The 14,303-nt window shown below is 41.5% G+C and overlaps 1 protein-coding gene across 1 annotated transcript; it reads right to left on the reverse strand.

The window, feature by feature from the left end:
- Positions 1–10,918: 10,918 nt before the first annotated feature.
- spring1 (SREBF pathway regulator in golgi 1) lies at positions 10,919–14,273 on the reverse strand. The gene is made up of 5 exons (XM_071352327.1): positions 13,553–14,273; positions 13,193–13,349; positions 12,764–12,915; positions 12,368–12,481; positions 10,919–11,996 (listed from the first exon to the last, which is right to left on the reverse strand). The coding sequence occupies exons 1-5, from the start codon at positions 13,643–13,645 to the stop codon at positions 11,913–11,915; spliced, it is 600 nt and encodes a 199-aa protein (XP_071208428.1). The 5' UTR covers positions 13,646–14,273; the 3' UTR covers positions 10,919–11,912.
- Positions 14,274–14,303: the final 30 nt, after the last annotated feature.

Genomic DNA, 14,303 nt, shown 5'->3' on the forward strand with positions numbered 1-14,303 from the left:
AGGAGAACGTTCCACACTAAACATGACATTTTTATAGAAATTCAAAGAAAATGTGACATTTCCTTTATTGGTTGTGGTTGAGACACCACTCTTATACTAGAGTTGATCAAGCCATCATAAGTGTCTCCTTCGCTCACCAGCACAGAAGAACTCTAACAGACTTACAATATGTTTGGTAAATATTTTTACTATACTCTTACAACAGTTAACCATTTGTGACATACTTGGATTGTTAAAAGAATAACCTACTATTGTTTGATTGTCAAGTTTTTGTGTGCATGCGTAAAGTGTGTGTTATGTCCCTAAGTATACATACACACTGTATAGCAACCATTGTAATAACCATGTTGCCCTTCACCAGTTTTACTCAGCGTCTTTCTAGTGATCAAGTTGGAGACAGCCCGTGCAGCACCCCACTCTGGAAATGTGGACAAGTATCAGAAGGCTTTAGTCCAAAACATAGAGCTTTCCAAATTGTCAGATCATGAAGCTGGCATCCTCCTGACTAGTTACGTAAGTAACAAGATGGAATTGAGGTGGTTCGGTCAATATCTTTGCCCGAGACCTGATGAATTGCATTAGCTCCCCAGGATAATGACTGGGCTTTATCTCAGTGGGCTAACCCAAGTATTGAGGGCCTGTAGGGAACCGGGGGTCACCGTGACAAACCGTAGTGACGGCCTCTTCTAGTGAATGAAATTCCCAAATTCCTCATGATTCGAAGTGATGACTTAACCATATGAGATCACGTGGGTTTTCTCAGAACTGCCCGTCGCAGTGTCACGGCAATTATTGTTTGAAGCTCAACTTTCTGCCAATATTCCACAGGGTTAGACAGTGATGACTGTTAACCCACATGATTTCATATGCTTTTCTCAGAACTGTATTATTCATGGGAAAGCTGTAACTACTGTGTAACAACCACCGATTCAGATCATAGGCTATAACGGTACCTTTTTACACTGCTCAGCATAGTTCTGAACTATACTAGAAAACAGGTCAATTGCACAAGGAGAATGTCAGTGAACTGATTTGAATTACCCCCCTCGTGTTTGCAGATGAAAACGAATGGCTTCCTGAACGGCCAGCAGGCCCCCAGCATGGATGGGGTTCCCTCAGCAACCATCGCTATCTCCACCACTAAGAAGAAGCTTCGGAACATCTCCAACAAAGCCATGATCTTCCACTGGCACATCAACGTGGTAACCAAATACATGACTGACATGTTGGAGGTCTCAGATAATGACACTCAGATTCTTCTGGGCCTCCTGAGGGATTCCAGGAACCGTCTCAAGAAACTCTCTGGCCGCGTAGAGGTGCTCCTGCAGATTCTGGACCCAAACACACCCACTACTACGTCCACTAAGCCCCAAGATGTGCTCCGTGATGACTATGAGAAGAAGATCTACGGCTGGGCTGTGCTAAACAGGCACAAGGATTTTCTGGCCATGGTGTTAAAGGAAGTTGCTGGCTTTAAGGATCACAGTGTGTGAGGATTATACGAAGTGGTTTGTCACCCAAGGGTGATTTTAGGATATTTATTCCAAAATAATCAGGTATTTCATGTAACTGAAGAATCGGGACAAAGGCCAACCGCCAATAATATAAATATGAAAGAGAAGAGTGTGATTGCTACACAGTATATATTTTATATCTATTTTTGAATTTATTTTTTGTTATTATTTTCAAAACAGTCTAGAACACTGTCTTGAAACAGTCTTGAATCAAATTCATTGGTTTGCTCTTACAGTTATCAAATGTTGTATTCATATTTAAGATACTCAGTTCACTCTCTTTTTAAGCTATTTTGTCCCTACTGCTCCTTGTCTATGGAGCCTCAATTATTCCCTTATGCCCCACACATGGCAGATACATTGAGGTCAATGAGGTAGTGGACAGTAAACCCAGTTTAGGGTTAGGGATCTATTTACCCATGAAGCTCAGGGATTTTGCGCATCAATTTTTTTATGACAACATCCCTGGTTGAGGGTATCCTGGTCGAATGAGTCAAAATTGAAGGAGCATCTCCTCCTGACTGAGCTGATGCACAGGGGTGATGGTGGTTGTGGTTATAGAGTGAAGTAGAACCACAGGAAGTAGTACAGGCACTTCCAGGACGATCAGGAAGTCCCAGACAGTGAAAGGCTATGTCTCAAATGGCACTCTATTCTCTAGTGAACTACTTTTGACCAGAGCCCAAGTAGTTCACTAAATTGGGAATAGGGTGCCATTTGGGACGCAGTCACTGCCTCCCTAATCAGTCACATCTCATGACTTCCTTCCTGCATCCTCACACAACACAGAAAGCAGGCTGACGTCTGTCAGTTTCATTCTGATGCTGGATACTAAAGCGTTGCCTATGCCATAGATGGTCATTGTATAATACAAATGTATGCATCCGTGTACTGTAGGTTGTTTTCGATAAGTGTCTGCTAAATGGCCTATTTAACGGTACACTATATGGGTTTGTGTTTAAACTTGCCACTTTTGGTCTCTTAGCTACGTCAAGTAGTGGTGGACTTTTTATAAACTGGACATTTGTGTTCAATTTGTCATGCGATTGATATGAACACCTCAAAAAGAAGAATCAAATGGGTGATGTTCCCTTCAAGAACTGGAGCTGTAGGTAGTAAACACTGTAAATGTTATATTTAATTAAAAAACAATATGAATACTGTAATGAATGACTACTTTTACTGTGTTTGTTTTGCCATTCATATTAAATGCTCAGTGTAGCCAAAATTCTGTTTTTCCTTTGTTTTGTATGAAATGTGTACAACAGCTGATGAAACAAACACTGTACATGTGAAACATGTGATCAGTGTTATTTCCCCAATAGTTGCCGGTTGAAAATCAACACAGAACCTTCCATTCTGCAGGTTCTGCATGGCTGGAGCTGTGGATTGACTCAGGACATCACCAGGCAAAAATAATAAAGACTCTAACAAACGTCTATGCCAATAACCGCTAGCTTTCAGGTTACATATTCCTACCATTAAGCTTCTATGGTAATGCACTGCTCAGGTCCTCTTCCCCGCTCCAATTCTAACTGTGGTGTCACACCCTGATCTGTTTCACCTGTCTTTGTGATTGTCTCCATCCCCCTCCAGGTGTCGCCCATCTTCCCCATTATCTCGTGTATTTATACCTGTGTTCTCTTTTTGTCTATTGCCAGTTAGTTTTGTTTCCCTGCTCCTGTTTTCTAGTCCCTCCAGGTTTTGACCGTTCTGCCTGCCCTGACCCTGAGACTGCCTGCCGTTCTGGACCCTTTACACTAGAGGTCGACCGATTATGATTTTTCAACGCCGATACCGATTATTGGAGGACCAAAAAAAGCCGCTACGGATTAATCGGACAATTTTTATTTATTTCTTTGTAATAATGACAATTACAACAATACTGAATGAACATTTATTTTAACTTAATATAATCCATCAATAAAGTCAATTTAGCCTCAAATAAATAATGAAACATGTTAAATTTGGTTTAAATAATGCAAAAACAAAGTGTTGGAGAAGAAAGTAAAAGTGCAATATGTGCCATGTAAGAAAGCTAACGTTTAAGTTCCTTGCTCAGAACATGAGAACATATGAAAGCTGGTGGTTCCTTTTAACATGAGTCTTCAATATTCCCAGGTAAGAAGTTTTAGGTTGTAGTTATTATAGGAATTATAGGACTATTTCTCTCTATACGATTTGTATTTCATATACCTTTGACTATTGGATGCTCTTATAGGCACTTTAGTATTGCCAGTGTAACAGTATAGCTTCCGTCCCTCTCCTCGCTCCTACCTGGGCTCAAACCAGGAACACATCGACAACAGCCACCCTCAAAGCAGCGTTACCCATGCAGAGCAAGGGGAACAACTACTCCAAGTCTTAGAGCGAGTGACGTTTGAAACACTATTAGCGCGCACCCTGCTAACTAGCTAGCCATTTCACATCGGTTACACCAGCCTAATCTCGGGAGTTGATTGGCTTGAAGTCATAAACAGTGCAATGCTTGAAGCATTGCGAAGAGCTGCTGGCAAAACACACAAAATTGCTGTTTGAATGAATGCTTACGAGCCTGCTGGTGCCTACCATCGCTCAGTCAGACTGCTCTATCAAATCATAGACTTAATTATAACATAATAACACACAGAAATACGAGCCTTAGGTCATTAATATGGTCGAATCCTGAAACTATCATCTCGAAAACAAAACATTTATTCTTTCAGTGAAATACGGAACCGTTCTGGCACAGCCAGAAGAGGACTGGCCACCCCTCATAGCCTGGTTCCTCTCTAGGTTTCTTCCTAGGTTTTGGCCTTTCTAGGGAGTTTTTCCTAGCCACTGTGCTTCTACACCTGCATTGCTTGCTGTTTGGGGTTTTAGGCTGGGTTTCTGTACAGCACTTATATCAGCTGATGTAAGAATTTGATTCTGTATTTTATCTAACGGGTGGCATCCATAAGTCTAAATATTCCTGTTACATTGCACAACCTTCAATGTTATGTCATAATTACGTAACATTCTGGCAAATTAGTTCGCAACGAGCCAGGCGGCCCAAACTGTTGCATATACCCTGACTCTGCGTGCAATGAACGCAAGAGAAGTGACACAATTTCACCTGGTTAATATTGCCTGCTAACCTGGATTTCTTTTAGCTAAATATGCAGGTTTAAAAATATATACTTCTGTGTATTGATTTTAAGAAAGGCATTGATGTTTATGGTTAGGTACAGTCGTGCAACGATTGTGCTTTTTTCGCAAATGCGCTTTTGTTAAATCATCCCCCGTTTGGCGAAGTTGGCTGTCTTTGTTAGGATGAAATAGTCTTCACACAGTTCGCAACGAGCCAGGCGGCCCAAACTGCTGCATATACCCTGACTCTGTTGCAAGAGAAGTGACACAAAGAAATTCATGTTAGCAGGCAATATTAACTAAATATGCAGGTTTACAAATATATACTTGTGTATTGATTTTAAGAAAGGCATTGATGTTTATGGTCAGGTACACGTTGGAGCAACGAGTCCTTTTTCGCAAATGCGCACCGCATCGATTATATGCAACGCAGGACACGCTAGATAAACTAGTAATATCATCAACCATGTGTAGTTAACTAGTGATTATGATTGATTGATTGATTGTTTTTTATAAGATAAGTTTAATGCTAGCCAGCAACTTACCTTGGCTTCTTACTTCATTCGCGTAACAGGCAGGCTCCTCGTGGAGTGCAATGACAGGCAGGTGGTTAGAGCGTTGGACTAGTTAACCATAAGGTTGCAAGATTGAATCCCTGAGCTGACAAGGTAAAAATCTGTTGTTCTGCCCCTGAACAAGGCAGTTAACCCACCGTTCCTAGACCGTCATTGAAAATAAGAATGTGTTCTTAACTGACTTGCCTAGTTAAATAAAGGTGTAAAAAAAAAATTGTCCCTAATTAATCGGCCATTCCGATTAATCGGTCGACCTCTACTTTACACCCTTTGTGGATTACTGACCCCTGCCTACCTTGACCTGTTGTTTGCCTGCCCCTGTGGTTGTAATAAACTATTGTTACTTCTACAGTGTCTGCATCTGGGTCTTACCTAAACGTGATATGTGGTTAATGCACTGCTCTGGTCCCCTTCCCTGCTCCACTCAGACAGCCTTAGCAAGATTATAATTTTTTTATTCCTTTTTGACCATTTAATGGGAAACTAAACTCAGCAAAAAAAGAAACGTCCTCTCACTGTCAACTGCGTTTATTTTCAGCAAACTTAACATGTGTAAATATTTGTATGAACATAACAAGATTCTACAACTGAGACATAAACTTAACAAGTTTCACAGACATGTGACTAACATAAATTGAATAATGTGTCCCTGAACAAAGGGGGGGTCAAAATCAAAAGTAGCTGTCAGTATCTGGTGTGGCCACCAGCTGCATTAAGTACTGCATTGCATCTCCTCCTCGTGGACTGCACCAGATTTGCCTGTTCTTGCTGTGAGATGTTACCCCACTCTTCCACCAAGGCACCTGCAAGTTCCCGGACATTTCTGGGGGGAATGGCCCTAGCCTTCACCCTCCGATCCAACAGGTCCCAGACGTGCTCAATGGGATTGAGATCCGGGTCTTCGCTGGCCATGGCAGAACACTGACATTCCTGTCTTGCAGGAAATCACGCACAGAAAGAGCAGAATGGCTGGTGGCATTGTCATGCTGGAGGGTCATGTCAGGATGAGCCTGCAGGAAGGGTACCACATGAGGGAGGAGGATGTCTTCCCTGTAACGCACAGCGTTGAGATTGCCTGCAATGACAACAAGCTCAGTCCGATGATGCTGTGACACACCGCCTCAGACCATGACGGACCATCCACCTCCAAATCGATCCCACTCCAGAGTACAGGGCTCAGTGTAACGCTCATTCCTTCGACGATAAACGCGAATCTGACCATCACCCCTGGTGAGACAAAATCGAGACTAGTCAGTGAAGAGCACTCATCGCCAGTCCTGTCTGGTCCAGTGACGACGGGTTTGTGCCCATAGGCGACGTTGTTGCCGGTGATGTCTGGTGAGGACCTGCCTTACAACAGGCCTACAAGCCCTCAGTCCAGCCTCTCTCAGCCTATTGCGGACAGTCTGAGCACTGATGGAGGGATTGTGCGTTCCTGGTGTAACTCGGGCAGTTGTTGTGGCCATCCTGTACCTGTCCCGCAGGTGTGATGTTCGGGTGTACTGATCCTGTGCAGGTGTTGTTACACGTGGTCTGCCACTGCCAGGACGATCAGCTGTCCGTCCTGTCTCCCTGTAGCTCTGTCTTAGGCGTCTCACAGTACGGACATTGCAATTTATTGCCCTGGCCACATCTGCAGTCCTCATGCCTCCTTGCTGCATGCCTAAGGCATGTTTATGCAGATGAGCAGGGACCCTGGGAATCGATCTTTTGGTGTTTTTCAGAGTCTGTAGAAAGGCCTCTTTTTAGTGTCCTAAGTTTTCATAACTATGACCTTATTTGCCTAACGTCTGTAAGCTGTTAGTGTCTTAACAACCATTCCACAGGTGCGCGTTCGTTAATTGTTTATGGTTCATTGAACAAGCATGGGAAATAGTGTTTAAACCCTTTACAATGAAGATCTGTTTAGTTATTTGGATTTTTACTAATTATCTTTGAAGGACAGGGCACTGAAAAAGGGACGTTTCTTTTTTTTGCTGAGTATATTACAGCAAGTAACTTACTTGTTACCCAGAACAATTTGATATATTGAGATAAAAACAGCTGGACTGGGCCTTTAATAGATGATTACACACAACATGAAAAACATGGCATTGTGAATGTATTCTGGTTCATAAATCTCAATGCATATCTTCAGCCTGAGCCGAGCTTTCTGTAGTGGCAGTTGCATCACTTTCTTGCACGTCAACTTCCTGAAGTTGAGAAATAGGTAGGTGTCATGGGAATAATACCGGCTGATTCAGTGGATATTTAGACATGCAACTCATCGGCCACGAAAACAAACTGAAGATGGAGTTTGGTTAAGCAAATAGCCACATAAAAGGAAACATCTTAATTGATTTTTCTGATGGGTTTTTACCTTGTGTGATGTCACATTGTAAGATATGAAGGAAGTTGATCATATCCTCATAACTTTTTTTCAACATGTGACGAAGCAAGATGAATATAAGACTGTGACCACTGTCAGTGGGCTGAGCAACTCATTCTTGGCTAAACTGACAACATAAGCAAGGAAAAACTAAATATATAATGACATATCAGATTTTATATGTGAAGTTAACTGCAGGTAATATTATGCAACATCTGTGTCCACAACTACACTCAATTACAACATATTACAGCAAGAAAAGTTTTGCAAATTATACACAAAAAGACCTACTCGAAAACCATGTGTACTTTAATTCATGTCTTTCAGTATTGGAAAATATTGTTGTAATTTTGCGTTGACTTCTTTCCCAGGACTTCTTAAAGCATTGTGCATATTGGTGATGATGGTCACTCTGGAGGCTCACTCTTTTCGCCGAATGAAATCACCCAGGGGCTGCAGGGTCAAGGAGCTAACCACTCTCACCAAAACACTCATCAATGACAGCCTAACCAGCTATGTAAGTAGCTACATCTGTCTTAATATGCCATTTAACAGACGCTTTTATCCAAAGCAACTTACAGTGAATATATAAAAATGTTGTATGTGATCCCAGCAGGAATTGAACCCACAGCCTTACTTGGAGTTGCTAGTTCTGCCATTCTCTTACCAACTAAGCCACACACCACCTGAACCAAACAATCTTCAGTAGCTATGTTTCCATTAACTTCCCCATTGATTTTTTTGTTGTCTATAAATGCGATAAATGCATTCTAGGGTGCTTTGCCATTTCACTATTTTGTTTCGATAAAAACAGCTGGTCGTAATGACGTCACACCTATACAAAAAATTAACAATTGCGAAATACTTTTGAAGGTACGCAGGCACGTACATAAAAATGTGGTGGTTAAAGTGTTTCCATTACCCATTTAGACAAATTGCGCATTAATAAATTGGCGACAGCCTGTATGCCCTCCCACCTATCTGTGTCATGCCTCAGGTAGCCCGCGAAAGCCAGCATGGATAGAATGCAATAATTTACTAATGTGTGTCATATAATAATTCTCATGTGCCAACGTATCGCCAAGGTCCGTGCCATGGTGAAACTTACCCTCCTGTAGATCTGAAATAATTGGATGTTGAAACTTACCAGCCAACCAGAAAAGCAAACCGATGCAGTTCAACCCGCCCCCCCCCCCCCAATTTTTTTTTTAAAATTGTATTTTGCAAACATTAGGCATTTAGAATGACATGTGGAGTGAAGGTTGTGGTTACATGATGACAACACGTGCCCCACGTACCTTCAAAAGTATTCGGCAATCATAATTTATTAGAAAAACTGTTTCCATCGTCATTTGTCGAAATTAAGTTCACAAACGAAAAATCCACCTGTAGAAAGGATAAAAATGTTGTCCATATTTAGAAAATGTCTCCAATCTTCCGTTTCCATTACACGTGATTTTTTGTTGTTGCCAATATTGCTTTTGTCGAATACACCTGGGTCAATAGAAACCTGCCTACTGACTGACTTTAGTAACCGTGTTTACTTACATACTGTACCTGTACAACTACTACTGTCCTGTTCCCTTGGGTCCCATCATGATCCTTTCAGTTCTTTACTTATTGATCCACGCAAATTCCAACATCTTCCTTTCTGCCAATTTGGAGAAAGACAAGTCAGTTCATGGGTCAAAATACCAACTGTTGTTACTGGGATAGTAATTGCCCTCTTTATTTAACTGAGACATTCTGTCCATGATAAGTAACAACGGAAAAACATTGACTTAAAACAGAATTTACTGAAGACATTCCATCATGTCAGAGTACATATTCTATTTTCAAATATTTTTTCCACAGATGGCAGCCAATGGACAGAACCAACCTTTTGCCCTGGGGTTCCCAGATCTGGACCTCAACAGTACCTCACCTTCCCCTCTGGAGAGAGCTCAGTGTGGGCTACACTTCATTGGCAAGACCCTGGAAAAAGTCGTCAAGGACCAAGAGAGTGACCTGAACCCAGATCACATATCAATGCACAACAACCTGAATGACTCTGTTACCATGGTGTGGAGGCTATCTGCCTGTCTGAAGATAACCATTGGGGGTGACTGCACCCAGAAGCCAGCCCACCCCGAGATGCCCAAGCCCCCCTTTCAGAGGAAGCGGTGGAGCATTACCCTGCTGGAGGAGTCACGGGACTTCCTGGTTTGGGTGGAATCTGTGGATTACAGAATAGTGAATAGTGGAGTAGTGGATTCCAGAATACCATAGATTCTATAATCACTGAGTTATATTTTATTTATTATAATATTAATGTATTTGGTGAATTTAAGGTATTTATTCGTCTTAAATGCTATTTATTCCGATATATTTCCTACAAATTTTATGGATGCTTTCTTTTAGTACAAAGTTTCAGCATATTACCAGCTCATGTCTATCTTGACTACAGCAACAGCATTTCTGTTTTCTTATAAAGCTGATTTGTATTGGAAGTTCTGCAATAATAATAATAATACCATTGCCAAACAGTGTCATGATGACATAGTTCTAATAGTTTGTGCTAAATTAAACTGTTTGCATACTTAGTGGACAGGCCTACACTGTGTTCCCTTCCCATGTGACAGTCATTAATCAAATTGCCATGAATGAACATTTGTCAGGACCTTAATATATTTTCTAATTACAAGACAGATTCTGTTTTCACAGCTTTCAGGATGATTAATTGTTTAGCTCTGGCCATGTTTCCCAAGTGGATAATTTAAAGGCATGAGAATTATTATATCTGCAGAGGGCTACTGTGCATCCCAAATGGCACTCTATATAGGGGCGGCAGGTAGCCTAGTGGGCAGGCAGGTAGACAAGTGGTTGGGCCAGTAACTGAAAGGTTGCTAGATCGAATCCCCGAGCTGACAAGGTAAAAATCTGTCGTTCTGCCCCTGAACAAGGCAGTTAACCCACTGTTCCTAGGCCATCATTGTAAATAAGAATGTGTTCTTAACTGACTTGCCTAGTTAAATAAAATAAAAATATACCTGCACCCTACATAGTGTATAAATTACAACCACTGAAAGCCCCTTCTTCAAATGAAGCGAGATGCTTCAAGCTCATCAAACACTTCTGAAGTTGATGTGATACTGTCCAAGTTTCTTATCTGCCACTTTGTGAAAAACTAAAAGATGTTTTCATTTTGTCATACTGTATATTAAAATATGCCAATTCTAGTTGATACAGCTCTGACCCCCGATAAACATCCAATATATAGAATGCTTTCATAGTGTGAAATACATAAACTTATTTAATAAAATACTGAGAATTATTCTGAAAGGGTCTGCGCAATATAAACCGTGAGCCGATTACTTTCACAGTCACTTTATTAAATAACCAGTCAGTCAATATCCATGCACGACAACACACAAAAGTAAAGACACATCTGTTATCATATTCAATAGTAAGGACTAAACAACCGATATCAACCTTCAGTATATCGTCAGGCTTTAAATACAGACCTTTATAACATGGGTCGTGTTCATTTTGCACCAAACAAAAGAAAACAGACTAAAACATGGGAGACTCAAACATTTTTAAACATTTTCTGTTGCGTGCCCTAATGAACATGACCATAATGTGGAACAACGGCAGCATGAGGTGAATCCTAACTGGTCTAAAGAGCGAATGAGACCTGATGATCATCACTGATGAAGTTATGAAGCTATGCACTTATGAAGTGTAAATAATATAGCTATATCACATAATATATATCACATATATATCACAGTATTTGTCCATTGTTGTGAGGTTACGATAGTGTTCTTCAGAGCCATATGTAGAGACTGTTACTCACATTACTTTATCAAAAGTTTCAACATGGCGTCTGTTATTGTCAGTCAAATCCCCTCTATACAGGGTTTGGTGGCTCCCATCTGTTAAGCACCGTATGGTGTCAGACGTTTCAAGGCCATTATGTCGACACAAGACGAAGGGGAATTCGGTCGTCCCACGGAGCATCAAGGTGTGTCTCTTGGCTCTTAGTTGGACCATTTCTTTACATTCTCGTAAGTCCCAGACAACCGTTATTAGTTTCTATACTGTCTCGTAGGTCCCAGAGGACCTTTATTCATTTCTATACAGTCTCATAGGTCCCAGAGGACCGTTATCAGTTTCTATACAGTCTCGTAGGTCCCAGAGGACCGTTATTAGTTTTTATACAGTCTCATAGGTACCAGAGGACTGTTATTCATTTCTATACAGTCTCGTAGGTCCCAGAGGACCGTTATCAGTTTCTATACAGTCTTGTAGGTCCCAGAGGACCGTTATTAGTTTCTATACAGTCTCGTAGGTACAAAACAATCATATAGGCAGGAGTTCAGGTGGGCTTTCTCCATAACAGTATTTTGCTTGTGGATTTCTGTAGGTATTTTCATGTTGGACACTCTACAGGAGCAAAAAGAGAGGGTAAACACAACCATTAGAATGTTTTACATCAATCTCTCTTGCCATCTCTGCATGACAGGATGTGGGTAGGGTCAGGGAGTGATCAGAGACCTGGGCCCAGATTCACAAAACCTTAAGAATACATTTCTCATTAACTGCCATTTTTTCAATAAAAGCTAGTTACATCGGTTGCCTAGCAACAGACATCTTAAGAAGCTTCATAAGAAAATCATTCAATCTTGTTAAAGAATTGCACTTACAAACTATCTTATGAACTTATTTTTTTCTTAAGAAGCTTCTTACATTTTCGCATAAGACGTGTTTTGTGAATCTGTTATCCTTGTTTGTTTCATGTAGACAACTCAACCTACCTGCGATGAAGTCCGACACTTGGCTAAACACAGCTCAAAGTGGTCCTCCACGGCTGTGAATAGGTTCTGGAAGCCATCTGCAGCTCTGTTCAGGAAGCTCTCTAGAAGAGGTTGCTGAGAAGGAGAGAATATGAGAAAGAAAGAGAGGGGTAGAGGTGCAACAGTCAGATCAAAATCTGGTACTTCTCACATGGATTAGTCATAACACAACCACTGCAAAAGGTTCAGATGAAAACAACGTAAATTTAAAGATGCCAGGGTAAGAGAGAGATCTGACTCCATCGACTGAAAATCCATGCACCCAAAAGATGTACATGCAAAAGATGCAAATTCTCATTTGGAACAAAACATTTTGCTGTTGGATGCAGCTCAACAACAGTGCCACAGCTTGAATACCTTATCAGGCTGGAGGCAGCAGGACACACAGTGCTCGTAGATGTTGCAGCAGCCATTGGCCAGACAGCTTTTACAAATGTACTGTCTTGAGCTGGGGGCATTGACATTACAGCAGCCATTCACCAGCAGATCATTTCTGTCACACACATAACCTGTGGGGACATTCACATGTACAATGGATTAGTGACTTGAATATTGAAGTGGTATTTTATAATACCTCAATGATAGGGGCTTTTCTCACATCATCTTTCCTTAAAACCCATTGGGGAAGAAGGACAGGGGGAGGGACCTTGGGCATTCTTCTCAAATACGGTTGAAAAGGGGGTGAGGAGATTGTGAGGAATCACAGAGAAAACAGTTGGAGAAAGAGGCATTATTTCCTAAGGGATAACAAGTGAGTGAATGAGTCCAGTTAGGTTCATAACTCACCCAGTTCATCTGTGAGCAGCGTTTTGCCCTGAATGGAGTTCCGGCACTGAGTGATCTGCCTGCTACTGTTGCCCAGGCTGAACCTGACTTTCCATGGGATCCGGTGATCCGGGTCCCTGGCCTCCAACAGGTTACGATCCCGTATGGTTCTCTCCTCCTGCATAACACATCACAACATATATCTCACACACACATCTTGTATAGCCAAAAGTCAAGACCTTGCTGCATGACAGATAGATAGTCAGGTGTGGTTTGACAAACTAGTTTAGCCTAGAGCTGGACCTCATATCAATCAAATGTATTTATAAATCTGTGTTCTGTGGACTAAATATAAACCTGAGATGTCAAGAGTTTAAATACCTGTTTCAGGGTGCTGGTTAGGAAGTAGATCAAAGACAGTCCAAACACCACACCTAGCACCCAACGTTTTCTCAGTAACCTTCTTAGCACCATGGCATGACGTTATTGGGAGATCCCTGATTGGATTGCAGCAATGCTAACTAGATAATGTTAGCTGGATAAACCATATGGTAGCTAGAGACTTCTGGTTCAACTGGGGTGTCTGGTTATGATTGGCAGTTTAGAAATCACGTTCAATAACTGAGAGCTTCGTTTGGTCAACACCACAACCTAACCCATTTTGCTGGCTAGCTAGCAATGCTAGGCAATAAACCATGGTAACTAACGTTAGCTAGCTATCTGTATACAAATACGCTGTAGAGAAGGACCACAGCTGTGCTAGGTAGGTAGCTACAAAGTAACGTACATATTCGCTAGCCGTTTTGGATAAAGACTGCTTTGTTAGACTGCGTCGCTGGAAACAAGCTAACGATGCTAGGCTAACTACTCACCCAGCTAGCTAGACTGACAGTTAACATTAGCTAGCTAACATTACCTGCCGTGAGATGCATTAGCTAGAGTTAGCTGGCTATAACTCTACAAAACATCCCCTACTGACAAATACCACATATTGTTGACGTTGCCTTCAGATACATGAGAGAAAGCTTAGAAAATAAACAACGTTTTCCCATGAAATCTGACGTCCACCATCAAAACAATTACCTATCACGGATGTGTGGTGGGAAAGTGAACGCTGATTGGCCGAGAGGAA

This window comes from Salvelinus alpinus, chromosome 19, assembly GCF_045679555.1.
Source record: "Salvelinus alpinus chromosome 19, SLU_Salpinus.1, whole genome shotgun sequence".
NCBI lineage: Eukaryota > Metazoa > Chordata > Actinopteri > Salmoniformes > Salmonidae > Salvelinus > Salvelinus alpinus.

What these genes read in the sequence shown, in the direction of transcription:
- spring1 (XM_071352327.1), bottom strand. Translation starts at nt 13,645, where the DNA reads ATGGTGCTAAGAAGGTTACTGAGAAAACGTTGGGTGCTAGGTGTGGTG. An exon ending in TAACCAGCACCCTGAAACAG is followed by an intron (nt 13,350 to 13,552) that starts GTATTTAAACTC and finishes TGTGTTATGCAG; the next exon opens with GAGGAGAGAACCATACGGGA. An exon ending in AGTGTCGGACTTCATCGCAG is followed by an intron (nt 11,997 to 12,367) that starts GTAGGTTGAGTT and finishes TTGCTCCTGTAG; the next exon opens with AGTGTCCAACATGAAAATAC.